This window comes from Chelonoidis abingdonii, chromosome 2 (assembly GCF_003597395.2).
Source record: "Chelonoidis abingdonii isolate Lonesome George chromosome 2, CheloAbing_2.0, whole genome shotgun sequence".
Taxonomy (NCBI): Eukaryota; Metazoa; Chordata; order Testudines; family Testudinidae; genus Chelonoidis; species Chelonoidis abingdonii.
The window spans coordinates 225,859,096-225,875,429 of NC_133770.1; the positions used below are offsets into that span (position 1 = coordinate 225,859,096).

General features: G+C 41.9%; 1 protein-coding gene across 1 annotated transcript in view; it reads right to left on the minus strand.

The window, feature by feature from the left end:
- PRKDC (protein kinase, DNA-activated, catalytic subunit) overlaps positions 1-16,334 on the minus strand; it is a 173,793-nt gene that overhangs the window by 111,434 nt on the left and 46,025 nt on the right. Inside the window, exons 24-28 of the mRNA XM_075062025.1 lie at positions 14,598-14,761; positions 13,604-13,756; positions 12,033-12,140; positions 10,006-10,232; positions 9,380-9,474 (exon numbers count right to left, since the gene is read on the minus strand). Of these exons, the coding sequence (XP_074918126.1) occupies positions 9,380-9,474; positions 10,006-10,232; positions 12,033-12,140; positions 13,604-13,756; positions 14,598-14,761 (747 nt within the window). The remainder of the gene's footprint in view (positions 1-9,379; positions 9,475-10,005; positions 10,233-12,032; positions 12,141-13,603; positions 13,757-14,597; positions 14,762-16,334) is intronic.

Here is a 16,334-nt window from a genome sequence, read left to right on the forward strand (position 1 = left end):
CCTGGATCTCGTGGAGCATGACTTGATTCCTTCTGAACAGAGATGCCAGATGCCTTGTAGGCCTTAACAATGCACAGTCTGATCCATCTAGCAATATATAGGTTGGAAACTCAGTCCTTGGCTACTTCGGATGGATTCTGTATACTTGATGTAAATCTTTTCAGTGCTCTTCTGATGTCTGAGGCGTGCCACAGTGTCTCAGGAGGGTGCTGTGGCCCTGGACAGAATGAGTGATTAATAATCTACTCTGAAGCATGGGAAAAAAAAGAGAGTTCACTTTGGGAAGAAATAATTCCAAAGTTCTCATTACTACTTTGTCATCATAGAACATGCAGTAAGGTTCTTGCATAGATAGAGCTAGCACTCTGACACTCACCAAGCAGACATAATGGAGGCCAGAAAACAGGTTTTGAGTGAGTGGTAGAATGCCGACAATGAAGTCAGAGGTTCAAATAGTTCAAAAAGCTAAGGGAAGACTGGCCTGACAACTGGCCTGATCAGTCTGACTGCTCTGAGAAACCTGGATATGTACGGACTTCTCTGCCAAGGAGCCCAAAGACCCTGAGTATAGAATACAGCGGATGGGTGATACCTGGTGTGCTATGGTACTGGGTAGAAGACACTTTACCCGCACCCTTTTGGAAGAAGTCCAAAATAGCCAGAATCCCTGGATCTCTTGAGTCTAACACTGTGCTCCAGACGTCCAGTGCTGAACTTGGCCCAGATACAGGAGTAAGCCTTTAACACAGAGACTCTCCTAGATAACAAATGTTTTGATGACTTTGGAGGACAGACAGAGTGTTGTTAATGGTCCTCTTTCAATTGTTAGTTGTAGCTGATCTGGGTCTAGATGGAGAAAACAATCTTAGAAAAAGATGTCTTGTCACAGCGGTAGCTGTAACGGTGGTTCCAGTCTCACCTCTATCATATTGGAAAACAGGATCCTTTGGCATTCAGGAATAAGCATTATTACCTTTGCTGGCTCCAGCTTTATTGTTCAGATCACTTTCCCTAAGAGTTGGAAGGATGAGAAGGCATATAGCAAACCTTATGGCCATCTGTGTGACAGGTACCTAGTCCCATTGAGTTGGGGTCTGTTTTGCTGGTGAAGTATTTTGATTGCTTTGTATTCCTGAGGTTTGCAAACAAGTTGGCTGAAAGGAGACCAAATATCTGAGAAAACAAGTTGAAAGACTTCCTAGTTCAGGCACCAATCCAAGTTGTTGACTTTATGTTTACTGAGCCAGGCTGCCTTCCAGTTCCTCTCTCCTTTCACATGGATCACTCTTAGGAAGAGAGAAAGCATTCTGCTTGTCTCATTACTTCCATCACTCGTGTGTGTAGCACTGAGCAACTCGTGCCTCCTAGGTTGTTTATATATGTGATCATGGTAGTACTGTCCGACTGAACCAGAAAGTGATTCCTCTCTAGGGGCTCTGGAACCTTTGTAGGGCTAGTATGACCAGTCTGAGCTTCAGGACACTGATGTGGTGGTCACCTTCTCCTGGGCTCCAAATTGCTTGTGTGGTTTTGGGTCCCAAATGTGTTTCCCAACCCTTCAGACTGGTATTGGTTGCAAGAATCAGAGGGTCTGGAAGGCACATGGGGGAGGACCCTTGCAGACACTCTGAGGCTGTCCATTATGTTAGGAAACCGAGCACCTGATCCATCATGCACCCACGAGAGTGGTCTCATACTTTCAGGAGGAAGATCTGGAGAATTCAGATGTATTACCCAGCCCTTGAAGTGATCCTGGCGCATGAGACCAAGATGACTGGTAGCTGAAAAGCTGAGCTATTGCTGGCCTCTTGCACCCTCATAGTAGTCTCTGGAAACTGAATATAGGTGAAAAACCTCCTTAGGCAATGAATGTACCTTACTACACTCTCTTTTAGACCTTTCGGTGCACATTTTTGTTTTTTGTAACTCATTCTAAATTTATTCCTTTTACCTGGCATCACTTAACCTAAATCCTATTGTTAATAAATTTGTCTTAATTTTACTATAAACCAATTCAATGCTGTGTTTAAAGGGAAGGTGTACTCACCTCAGTTAAGTTAATAAACTGTGATATGCGTTTGAGTCTTTAGAGCCAGGGTGGCCAATCTGTGGCTCCGGAGCCACACGCGGCTCTTCAAAAGTTAATATGCGGCTCCTTGTATAGGCACTGACTCCAGGGCTGGAGCTACAGGCACCAACTTTCCAATGTGCCGGGGCAGGAGGGTGGGTGCTCACTGCTCAACCCCTGGCTCTACCTTCACTTCACCCCTTCCCACCCCCTCCCCTGAGCCTGCTATGCCCTTGCTCCTCCCACTCCGAGCCTCCTGCATCCCATGAAACAGCTGATCAGGAGGTGCAGGGAAACACTGATCAGCGGGGCTGCCGGTGGGTGGGAGGTGCTGGGGGGAGCTAGTGGGGGGCTGGTAACATATTACTGTGGCTCTTTGGCAATGCACATTGGTAAATTCTGGCTCCTTCTCAGGCTCAGGTTGGCCACCCCTGCTTTAGAGAAACACTGTCTCTCAAGTGTCTGAGAAGGCTGGGCATTACAGAGCATATGGTTTTGGGGAAATTTGGGACTGGGAGTATATGTTGGGGTCATCTTGCTGTAACAAAGGCTAGTGGAAACCACAGTGAGGCTGCAGAGAGTCTGCTGGGGTCAGAGCTGCTGAACCAGGGCTTTCTAGTACACAGACATTCAGGTTGTGACCTGCATGTTAGTAGGCTGGTTGTGAGCCTCTCAGGCTGGGAGCTACAGCAGGAATGCAATATGAGGCAATTCAGAATTAGAGGGCAACCACTCACTGGTCTGGACTGCCCCCGACCCCCATCACACCCTCCCTCTGAAATTTCTGAGAGGAGCAGGAACAAAAGGAGCGTCTCTGTCTGAAAGCAGGTTTGCATCCCTTCTGAGAGCACTCAGTGGAGGGAGAAGGGATTACTTCAATTTTGCAGCGTTTTCTGCTATCTTATCTAACTTCTCTCCAAAGAAGAGAGATCTTGTTATAATCGGAAAATTCACCTTCAGCTAAGCCTGGGAAAGCTGCCTTACATTAGATCCTTTTGGATTTAGACCAGTGCTTACAGGGTTGCGCTGCCTAAAAAGGGGCAGAGGAGCTCAGCTTGGAGACACTGCAGCAGAGGCTTCAGGTGGCTGTGACTATCATGCCGCTCAGACCCTAGACCAAAAAGGAGGAGAGGAGGCTCGGAAAAAGAGAAAACAGCTCGTCACTGTCCAAAATGGCTGAATAACTAATAAATTTAAAGGACAAGAGTAAAATGAACAGCTTGACTATTGCTGCAGAGGCAGAAGATCTGGCAGCAAGCAAGAGAAAGGGGAATGGCCAGCACGAGCAGTGCTATGAGTTCAAACCACCCACAGAAACTGCAGAGTGAGGGAGAGCAGCCCAGACATAACAGAATTGTGGGAGACTCTAAGCTGCAGAAATGTGTATTTCTGTTATGGGATTTCCATGAGGATTACATGCAGGATCATGCCTAACAATAATGAGGCTTTGCATTTCTATGATAATTTGCTCAAGGTCACAGAGCAAGCCTGTCAAACAGCTGGGAGTCACAGTAATCATAGAAACGTAGGACTGGAAGGAATCTCAAGAGGTCATCTAGCACACACACACACACACACACACGGATTAAGTATACCTAAACCGTTCCTGACAATTTTTAATCTAATCTGTTTTTAAAAACCTCAAAAGGATGGAGATTCCACAACCTCCCAAGGTAACCTGCTCCCAGTGCTCAACTATCCTTACAGTTTGAAAGTCTCCCCTAATATCCAACATAAATCTCCCTTGCTGCAAACTAAGCTGATTACTTCTTGTGTACATATGTGAAGACTTATGCCCCCCACCCTTCTCTTCTCTAGACTAAATATTACCCTCAGGGGGAATTCTGCGCCTAAAAATTCTGTCCACATCTTAAAATTCTGCAAATTTCTTTATATTTTGTCAAAATAACATAATATAATCATATCAGTTTCAATATTTCTGATTTATTTCAAAATACCTGTCAGCAAATGTGTATATAACAATACAGACAACAAAAAAGATTACCCCAGAAGCAGAAATTTAAAGAAACCCCTATGACAGCCAGTTGCTGTTTCTGTACCCCCTGCCCTCCCAGAGCCCAGCCACCTGCACACATACCTCCCTGAGCTGCAGGGCCAGACACCCAGACCCTCTTCCTCTAGACCTCAGCTGTACCTCCCTTCCTGCCCCAGCTCAGACACCCGAATTCACAGCATCCAGCCACAGGGCCCCCCAAGCCTAGACGTTCGCACCCCCTCCCTCCCAAAGCCCAGGGATGCAAAGGGAGAAACAGCCTAATACTGGGTCCTGGCCTTGTATGGTGTTTCATGCATGCCACCTGCTTCCTTCAGAGCGTGCTGGGAACTGCAGCTGCTGGGAACCCTCTAGCTCTGCTGGGGGGAGGAGACAGTGTCTTCTATTTGCCAGCTGGGGAGCTGGGCTCTGCTGGGTCCAGCAGCCCCTGGTGGCAATCAGCAGGTCTGCAGCACCAATTCTACAGAGGAAAGGATATTCTGCACAGAATATTAATTCTGTGCACATTCTGCATTGCACAGTGGCATAGAATCCCCCCAGGAGTTTAAATACACCCAATTCTTTCAACCTTTTCCCATAGGTCATGTTTTCTAAGGTCTTATTTATGTTGTTCCTCTCTGGACTCTCTCCAATTCATTAATTTCTTTCTCAAAGCGTGGTGCCCAAAATTGGACACAGCATTCCAGTTGAGGCCTCACTGATGCTGAATACAGTAGAACAATTACCTCCTACGTCTTACATACAACACTCCTGTTAATATATGACAATGTTACAATGACATTTACCTTTTTCATCACACCACCACTCTGTTGGCTCACATTCCATTTGTGATGCACTATAACTAATGCTACGAGTTTGTCACAATGGTCACAGATTCCATGACTTTCTGTGACCTCCGCGACTTCTGCAACGGCTGATGCACCTGGCTCAGGGGCAACACTGGCCGCTGCTGGGGCAGTCTCGGGACCCCAGACCCCTCACCCACCCCCAAGCAGCAAAGTTTGGGTGTGGGAGGGGGCAGGAGCACAGAAAGGGGTGAGGTGGGCTCTGGGCAGCACCTACCTGAGGGACTACCTGGACATCCCCTTCGCTCAGCTGCTAGGTGGAGGCACTGCCAGGCAGCTCTGCAGCAGCGCTCTTTGCGGATGCAGAGTGCTGGCTTTGCAGCTCCCATTGGTTGGGAATCGTGGCCAATGGGAGCTGCAGGGGCAGTGCCTGCAGACAGACAGACAGACAGCACACAGACCTGCCTGGCCACGCTTCCACCTAGCAGCTGAACGAGGGAGATGTTGCCACTTCCAGGAAGACCCCCCGGTAAGCACTGCCCAGAGCCTGCCTCACCCTGTCCCATAGCCCAAACCCCTCCCACACCCCAAAAACTCTGCTGCTGCAGTGGGGAGGCGCAATGCTAGGTAGGGAGCCTGCCAGCCCTGCCAAACCACACTCCCCCCAGCACCAGCGGGGGTCCCAGGCCGCTGCCCAGGCCCACCCAGCACCAGTGGGAGTCCTGTGCCACGTGTAGCCACTCACAGCCTCCCAGCACCAGCAGGAGGCCCAGGCTGTGCGCTGCCACCTACCCTCCCCCAAGCAGCTGGGCTACCTTTCGCAGCACCCTTGGGACCCCCGGACAGTCCCCCCCACCCCCAAGTTGTATTCATTGGTACTTCTAGTAAAAGTCATGGACAGGTCACAGGCCTCTACACATCCTGACTCCCAGGCCTCTGCCACAAAATCATCTTTCGTACCTCCTGTATGCATCATTTAGAGATAATTTCTTTGGTATATATGACTCAACTCACATAACAAAGGAGCTCATTCCTTTCCATATGACCATTCCTGTGGCCACCACCACTAAAATATCACAACCAAAAACTTTTTATTTGAAAGAAACAACAAAAGATTTGTAAATAAGGTTTTGGTTTTATATTTTAACCATTATTAGTTGACTGGAAGTGCTAATAAATAAATATAACTATGATGTTGGCATCACCAAAACTTGGTAGGATAATACACATGACTGGAATGTTGGTATGGATGGGTACAGATTGCTCAGGAAGGATAGACAGGGGAAAAAGGGAGGAGGTGTTGCCTTATATATTAATACTGTACACACCTGGACTGAGGTGGACATAGGAGACAGAAGTGTTGAGAGTCTCTGAGTTAGGCTAAAAAGGGGTAAAAAACAAGGGCGATGTCATGCTAGGAGTCTACTATAGGCCACCTAACCAGGTGGAAGAGGTGGATGAGGCTTTTTTTAAACAAGTTACAAAATCATCCAAAGCCCAAGATTTGGTGGTGATGTGGGACTTCAACTATCCAGATATATGCTGGGAAAATAACACAGCGGGGAACAGACTATCCAATAAGTTCTTGGACTACATTCCAAGCAACTTTGTATTTCAGAAGGTTGAAAAAGCTACTAAGGGGGAAGCTGTTCTATATTTGATTTTAACAACTAGGAAGGAACTCGCTGAGAATTTGAAAGTGGAAGGCAGCTTCGGTGAAAGTGATCATGAAATCATAAGAGTTCACAATTCTAAGGAAGGGTAGAAGAGAGTACAGCAAAAGAGACAATGGAATTCAGGAAAGAGGATTTTGGTAAGCTTAGAGAGCTGACAGGTAAGGTCCCATGGGAATCAAGACTGAGGGGAAAAACAGCTGAGGAGAGTTGGCAGTATTTCAAAGGGACACTATTAAGGGCCCAAAAGGAAGCTATTCCTCTGAGTAGGAAAGATAGAAAATGTGGCAAAAGACCAGTTTGGCTTAACCACGAGACCTTGCATGATCTAAAAAATAAAAAGGAGTCATATAAAAAATGGAAACTAGGACCAATTACAAAGGATGAAGGAATATAGGTAAACAACACAGGAATGCAGGGGCAAGATTAGAAAGGTAAAGGCACAAAATGAGCTCAAACTAGCTACAGGAATAAAAGGAAACAAGATGACTTTATCAATACATTAGAAGCAAGAGGAAGACCAAGGACAGGGTAGGCCCACTGCTCAGTGAGGAGGGAGAAACAGTAACAGGAAACTTGGAAATGGCAGAGATGCTCAATGACTTTTGTTTCGGTCTTCACCGAGAAGTCTGAAGGAATGCCTAACATAGTGAATGCTAATGCTAAAGTTAAAAATCACTTAGAAAAAAGTTAGATGCCTGCAAGTCACCAGGGCCTGATGAAATGCATCCTAGAATACTCAAGGAGCTAATAGAGGAGGTATCCGAGCCTCTAGCTATTATCTTTGGAAAATCATGGAGACAGGAGAGATTCCAGAAGACTGGAAAAGGGCAAATATAGTGCCCATCTATAAAAAGGGAAATAAAAACAACCAGGAAACTACAGACCAGTTAGTTTAACTTCTGTGCCAGGGAAAATAATGGAGCAAGTAAAAGGAAATCATCTGCAAACACTTGGAAGGTGGTAAGGTGATAGGGAATAGCCAGCATGGATTTGTAAAGAACAAATCATGTCAAACCAATCTGATAGCTTTCTTTGATAGGATAACGAGTCTTGTGGATAAGGAGAGAAGTGGTGGATGTGGTATACCTAGACTTTAGTAAGGCATTTGATATGGTCTTGCATGATATTCTTATCAATAAACTAGGCAAATACAACTTAGATGGGGCTACTATAAGGTGGTGCATAACTGGCTGGATAACCATACTCAGAGAGTAGTTATTAATGGTTCCAATCCTGCTGGAAAGGTATATAACAAGTGGGGTCCGCAGGGGTCTGTTTTGGGACCAGCTCTGTTCAATATCTTTCATCAACAACTTAGATATTGCATAGAAAGTACGCTTATTAAGTTTGCGGATGATGATACCAAACTGGGAGGGATTGCAACTGCTTTGGAGGATAGGGTCATAATTCAAAATGATCTGGACAAATTGGAGAAATGGTCTGAGGTAAACCGGATGAAGTTTAATAAAGACAAATGCAAAGTGCTCCACTTAGGAGGAACAATCAGTTTCACAACATACAGAATGGGAAGAGACTGTCTAGGAAGGAGTACGGCAGAAAGGGATCTCAAGGGTTATAGTGGACCACAAGCTAAATATGAGTCAACAGTGTGATGCTGTTGCAAAAAAAAGCAAACATGATTCTGGGATGCATTAACAGGTGTGTTGTGAGCAAGACACAAAAAGTCATTCTTCCGCTCTACTCTGCGCTGGTTAGGCCTCAGCTGGAGTATTGTGTCCAGTTCTGGGCACTGCATTTCAAGAAAAATGTGGAGAAATTGGAGAGAGAGTACAGAAGAGCAACAAGAATGATTAAAGATCTAGAGAACATGACCTATGAAGGAAGGCTGAAAGAATTGGGTTTGTTTTAGTTTGGAAAAGAGAAGACTGAGAGGGGACATGATAGCAGTTTTCAGGTATCTAGAAGGGTGTCATAAAAAGGAGGGAGAAAACTTGTTCATCTTAGCCTGTAAGGATAGAACAAGAAGCAATGGGCTTAAACTGCAGCAAGAGAGGATTAGGTTGGACATTAGGAAAAAGTTCCTAACTGTCAGGGTGGTTAAACACTCGAATAAATTGCCTAGGGAGGTTGTGGAATCTCCATCTCTGGAGATATTTGGAGTAGGTTAGATAAATGTCTATCAGGGATGGTCTAGACAGTATTTGGTCCCACCATGAGGGCAAGGGACTGGACTCGATGACCTCTCGAGGTCCCTTCCAGCCCTACAATCTATGAATCTATGACAAAAGGCTACTGGAAAAAAGGCAAGTAAATCTAATAATATAGGTTATTTAAAATTGGGGAAGAGGTCATGAACTAGTCACACAATTCCCATTCCCAGAACCAAATGGGGGGGCATAAGAGGGTTTGTCGCTGCTAAGTAGGTGAAGCCCTCACCATCAATGCAGAAAAATATGTTTTTTGAGCTCCATATTTGTTACAAAATAGCCTTTAAATTCTAAAAACCACTGGGCTCCATTTTCACTTTGTTTAACTGTGAGACTAGGAGATATAGGTCAGAAGAATCACTCAGCTTTTTGAAGTTTTGCTGTAAAACATCTGTAAAACTCAGATTTATTTTACATACAGATATAAAAATCCCACACATTTAAGGAATTTGCACAGAAATGTCAGTAAACCAGAAACCCAATTTAATGAGGAGCACTGAGAATGGAAAATAATGTATCCTCTGGTAAGAAGGGAACTGCACTGTAGTTTACCTACAACTTCAATATCATGGTTTGGCTTACTGAAGATTGTTTCACTAGCTATCTAAAAGGATGAGAGACAGGATGGGTTATTCGTTCCATTTCACCATAAATCAGTTTCAACTCACCTAGTGACTTCTCATCTGTATGGGCCAAGGCCAGACTTTCCAAATATACAACCAATACTTCAAACACAAATTGTTCTACAAGAGAATTTTCTTCCCTAAAAAATGAGGAACAGAGCAAATATGCTAAGAAGCATGAATAGGAGTAGCAATAGACAAGTGAATAAGAAACTCAAATATGAAATTTAGAAATAAGTTAAACAAAATAGTGCCACATTTCAAATTAACAAAGAAACTTCTTAACAGACTGCAAAAATATTTTAGACCATTATTAGCAAAAGAGAAAAATTACTTAGCCATCATTAAAAGTGGTACTTTAAAAACAAAAAAAACTATTAATAACTTATTCTTATCTGGCTTTGGGATGGAAAGTGGGAGCCTCACTGCTCTCCACCCCACATAGAACCCAAATATTTAGGCTCTCTTAGAGTCAAGTGAATTTCACTCACAGTATGTAGTCTTAAGAGGTCCATTGATACAGCTTCTTTACATATTAATGGTCAGCATCAACCAACATCAATGTAAGTGGATAAAAACCTGGGTTCTCTTCTCAAAATGTCTCTTTCCTCTAGTATATTAACATTGCTTATTTTATTCTAGCTTAGCCACTGTTCAAGTTTTCAGCTCACCTAAATTCTCTATAGATGTTGTTAAAAGCAAGCGCTGCTCCCAGCCTCTTCAAAGCATTAGGGTGAAGAGCAAGGCTGTACAGTCGCTTGAAGAGTGACTTGGTGTTCACTGGACTTTTTTCCTGCTGTTGCGGCGTTGTCTGCTTAATGGACCATTTCATAAATTCTCTAACACACTGACCACAGAAGTCTCTCAAAGAGCTGTCAACAGGATCCACTATCCCATCCTGAAATTAAGGGCAGACTTTTTCATTACAAGAAGTATAAGCTTCAAGGCTAGCATTGCTGTGGTTTTCTACTTCATACAAAAGTAGATTTCTCCCTCTGTTACAGGCCTACTTTCACTCTAGTGCCCAGATGAAAGGATATGTGAGAGATAGAATAATGTAATGTATAAAGCGAAGAACTGGACAGAATAGATGTCTGGAAAAAAACCTCCAACAATCTTCCAGGATAGAGGGAAAAATTTATGCCACTTGTTAGACTCTGTCTTATATTAAAGTTTATTTATTTATTAATAAGTGCTCAGAAACTATGGTAACAGGCATCTGATAAGAACCTAGAAAAATAATTTTAGACAGTCAGAACAAGGTTCTAAACTTGGTGCTGTCAGAGGCTTGCTGTATGACTTTGAGCAAGTTAACTTCCAAGCCTCAGTCTTCCCATCTTTAAGAAGGGGACAATATTTATCAGAGTCATCTCGTAGGGGAGATGAGATCTCTTCAATTAATGTTTGTGAAGGGCTTTGAGAACCTCAGATATAAGTGCTAAATATCATGTATTATTCCAATGGACATAAATACAAGAATAAGCATAAAGAAAAAATAATTCACAGTATAAATGGCTCAATAAATAAATAAATAAATGGTTTGCGCATGGGGGAGGCGGGGAGGAGAAAATTGGTGCATGTGAGTAAGCTTTTAGATTTCAGTAAGGAATTTTACTTTTAGTCATCCAGACACAATACCCTTTGCCCAGTCTAAACTGACTTCCTGGATTAAGACAGTACTTCACAGATCATCTACAAAGGGAAGGGAGGTTGGTCCCCTTTTTTATCTTTACAACATATAAAGGCATCTGGAATTTTGTTTGTTTGGGGCGAAAATAATTAAGATTTTTTTTCTGCTTGTAGTTTCTATTTTAAATTCAGAGTCTTGCCTACCCATTTTGCCCCTGGAAGTTTATGAAAAACTGGAGAACTAGTACAATGACATCACAGTATTAATAAAGTATATACTAAGAGCCAAATGGAAAAAGGGTATTTAAGCAGACGATTTCTGGGTGGTCTTTTTGTTTAATACCTATTTCAGCTGAATACCCAACAAATGGGAGAAAAAGTTCTTTTAGTTAGCAATTCCATTCACCTGACCACTGTGATAACTTTTAATTAATCAGTATGGTGCAAAAAGTAGTTAAACTTTTGCCTGAATAACAGCTGTAGAAAACTTTCAAACAGTCTATACAAAATGGTATTTTAGTACTTTCTTGTACACACTGATCATGAAAAGGATAGCTAGGATCTTTCCAAGATTAACAATATGCTTGCTAATTTTCAAGATACTTGACTTATTTAGAGATTGTCAAGAGAAAAAAAAAGGATGAAGGATTCACAGGAGTATAAAGTCCAACATAAAAGTAAGTACACCTCTATCCCAGTATAACGCTGTCCTCAGGAGCCAAAAAATCTTACCGTGTTATAGGTGAAACCGCATTATATTGAACTGGCTTTGATCTGCCAGAGCGCGCAGCTCCATTCCCCAGGAGCGCTGCTTTACCGCGTTATATCCAAATTCTTGTTAAAACAGATCAGTTATATCGGGATAGAGGTGTAATAATGAATAAAGATGGCTTACGGAAGAAAGTAATAAATTGGATTTCTTCTTTACATGAGAGGAAGGTCTGTAAAATGTGTATATTTGTTGTTAGAGTTCCTTTAGCAGATCATACTTTACTTTTTAAAAAAGACATCACACAAGAACAAAACAAAACAAAAACAACAATAATAAAAAGAGAAACCAACTTCCTACCAGAATAGCTTCCAGCAATGCTACTGTGTCCTGACTTTCAAATTTTTTGTTGTTGGTGAACCAGTGAATCAATTCCATGACTAGAAGCTCATACAACTGCCTTGTTACCTGAAGAGATGAAAACCACCACCCACTAGGTTAAAATATATATTTATATTCTAATTTGTTTTCATTTGACAATGAAAAAAAAGTCTGTAAAGTGAATGAGTGAAAACCCAATAACTTCATAATTATAGGTTCATCTATCCAACAGCAAGGATAAAAAGCAGCATTTGACTGGGAATCATCAAGACTCTGTTTTCCCTTTTCAGGTCCTCAAAGCCAAAAGCTCACCAAGCTCATTCTCACTCACATAGTGACATCACACACCACAACCTTCTGGTTGACACTGTTGCATACACCAGCCTTTGAAAGGAAGGTAGGTAATTTATCTGGTTTTTAAACCACTCAGTTTGGAGGAGGGGGGTAGCATCTTTTTACCCTTACTATTTAACATGTTGTTGGATTCTAACACTCTTACTTGAATGTCAAATATTACCAAATATTGACATCTTGACAGAAAAGAGCATTTAAAGAACTTAAATGTGCCAAATTCAACCTTGATGTAATTAATGTAGAAAAATGTCTGCAAAGAGGGGTTTACTTCAATTGGTATAGTCATTTTCCACATATTTCTCAAAATGCAAAGTCTATTTGATCTCAAAATAGAGAAAACGTCACACAGACTGAGGACACCATATTGGCCGCATGCACATTAACTTCAGACTTGCATAGCTATAATTGGGCACATCACCACTCACTTCAGTGGAGCTGTACCCACATTTACACCAGCAATTAGTTAGACTTGTTGTCTAATCTTTTTATTTTGGTGCACTGGAAGAGGAACTCAGCTGGTGGGTATGAAAACATAACTCCTTTATAGGATGAAACATTTCAGAACCTGAAAAACCTTATATGTTCAGTTATTTTAATCTGTGTGAATCAGCTTCCCCATCTGTAAGATGAGGATGATAATACCTTCCTACAAGGGATGTGAAGGTTAATATGCTTCAAGATCTTTGGCTGAAAGGTGTTATAATTCTGTGTGCTTCTATGTATATCACCACCACCAGATACCAAATATCACAAATTGTGCCTCGTGTATTTTTTCTCTGGAGCATGGCAGCTGTACATTAATTCTGTATTTGGAATGATTAATTCCCCCCTCCCAAAATGAACTTATTTTGCTATAGAAATCAAGAACTCCTACTTTGGAAAACTCTTAGAATGAATCAGAGAAGACTGTTCCTTTAATGATACTCCTGTGAATTAATCTGTATTGCAGTCCATCACTGGACTTTTCTAGGAAGCTTCTGTCTTCCACTTTGGAAGCCTGGGGAATAAGGATCTCAGTAAAGTAAAAAAAGGAAGCAAGCAAACAAGCAGCAGCTTGTGCCATAATGTTTTACATCATGTAATAAATGTATTCCAAAGTTTAGATGCTTTTAACCAAGCTAAAAAGGAATTTTCTAAGATATAACGGTACAAAGCGTGAGCTTCAGTAGGAGGCACAAACAAATAAATGTATTTACCTGGTCTACATCGCAGGCAAGCCGAAGCAGTACAGGAAACATTCGTTTATACAGCTGATACATGGGTGGGGAATCTGGAGGTCCATCTGGCATTTGAGATGCTTTCCCCAACATGTAGATAACTATGCTATGCAAGAGCTCACATGCTGCAACCTGCAATAAAGGCTTGATCAGCCTCTTTTGTTATGTCCCAGTTACTTACACAAGCAAGGAACAGGGGCAGGGGAAATTACTGTCACTAATAAATGCTAATGAACTGGTTTTGATCCATACTCCATCCTCATACTAGCAACAAATATTGCACTAAGAAGTACTTCAATGCTGTGCTCACGAAGTAATTCAGATACTATCCCAGTTTTTCATAGCAAGTTATTGCTTCCCATTTCATTGTGCACAACTGGGGGTTTCTGGATGTTTTTGTAAAAGATACATTCTAAGAATTATTTTGGGGAAGTTCTATGGCCTGTGTGTTATACAGGAGGTCAGGCTAAATCATCACAATGGTCCCTTCTGGCCTTGGAATTTATGACCAGGAGAAATCACATTACTGAAAACTATTCATAGCCATGCATTGCTGGATTCCTATTGGCCTCGTCTTTCTTTGAAAACCATGATCCCAACCCAGAAGAGAACTTAAGCATGTCCTTAATTATTTTCCTGCACTGGGGTCAATAAAGAGGGAAAAATACAAGCTTGCATACTGTGCCAGGGAAGGACGCCAGATACAAAAAGAAAGCCACCTTAATCCCTCATTTTCACTACAAGTTTAACCATGCAAGCACATGGCTGTACAGTACAGATCAAAGGATCTATGTTCTATAACTTCTTAGTTTGTAGCGTGGAAAGCAACACAATTATAGAGCTGCATCAAGGATCCATGTTACAGTCTAGGATTTAGTCAAAAACAGAAGTGCCTTCACAAAGGAAGTAGATCTTTTACAAGCATTAGCTGACAATTATTTAATAATGAAAACAAACACAAAAATGGCAATACTTTAGTCTGCCTGTCGCTAGCAGATAGAGCTAATTCAGTCACACGAGGCAAGAACAAATCCAAGTAGATGACTGGCTTCATGTCTGCAAAGGGTACAGCAAAGCTCAGGTGCTTCTCAGTGTCCCAGGACACAAATTTCTTCATCATCTCTTCTGCAGAAGCAGCTAGTATATTAGGAAGAGAGCAAAACAAAAATAAGCTTTATGCTATGCATCTAACCAGATAAAATCAAACATAAGTCATAAAGAACTGAGATTTTCAGGCACTTTGATAGAGTTGTTTAACTAACCCCTCCAACTTCAAACAAGGGGTGCATCACAATACCTAGCTAATCAAGGTACTTGTCAGAATAATAGTGGTCTCACTTTCACAGTGAAACAGCTCCACTGTCACTTGGAGAAAGAGTAATTGCTGTCAACTTTTCACAATACAGCGTTACTATCCAACTCCAACAGAGGTAATTTCAGAGTAGTTTATAAATTTGGAACATATTGGAGCATGCTTGTTTCAGAACACCTCTCAAAAGTCCAATATGGATTTTTTTGGTCTGCTACTGTTAGAAGCAACGCTTAGAGGTGGGATTCTACAAATGGATTCAGGCAAGCAGACCCTCGGAAATGCACAGAAACTCACTAATTTCAAACAGGATTCAGTGTGAGTATAGGGTCTAAACATGTGGATCCAGTTACAAGATATGACCCTAAAATGTCTACAACTAAAAGAGAAAATGATAGCTAACCCGGGGAATGGAAGGGGTAAATGGGAGGCAGCAAAAACTGAGTCCGACTTCACTTTCTACAGTTAGTTTCACATTTTTCCAATAATAGTCATCAAAAGGACCAATCCCATGTATAAAGTGAATTATATGTGTAAGGCTTTGCATGACTGGGGGCTAAAGTGACTTTTTTGGGTACGTCTCTAGGTTTTAGTCAGGAGGAGGGGATGGAAGAGGATGATGTAAGGGTCAGATCAGACAAGAAACATTCACAAAGAATCAGATGCATCAGAAAAGGGCAAACAAATAAACAGTGACAAGTTTTTTAAGTGCTTGTACACAAATGCTAGAAGTCTAAATAATACGATGGGTGAACTAGAGTGCCTCGTGTTAAAGGCGGATATAGATATGATAGGCATCACAGAAACCTAGTGGACTGAGGACAATCAATGGGACACAATCATTCCGGGGTACAAAATATATCGGAAGGATAGAACAGGTCGTGGGGGGGGAAGGGGGGAGTGGCATTATATGTGAAAGAAAAAAGATTTTTACTTCATTTGATTCTACATTAAGTGAATCCACATGTTCCATAGAATCTCTATGGATAGAAATTTCATGCTCTAATAAGAATAGAACATTAGGGATCTATTATCGACCACCTGACCAGGACAGTGATAGTGATGATGAAATGCAAAGGGAAATGAGAGAGGATATCAAAATTAAGAACTCAGTAACAGTGGGGGATTTCTGTTATCCCTATATTGACTGGGAACATGTCACCTCAGGACAAAACGCTGAGACAAAATTTCTCGATACTTTAAATGACTGCTTTACATTACTTTACATTTATCCACATTAAATTTCATTTGCCATTTTGTTGCCCAATCACTTAGTTTTGTGAGATCTTCTTGAAGTTCATCACAATCTTCTTTGGTCTTAACTATCTTGAGCAGTTCAGTATTGTCTGCAAACTTTGCCACCTCACTGTTTACCCCTTTCTCCAGATCATTTATGAATAA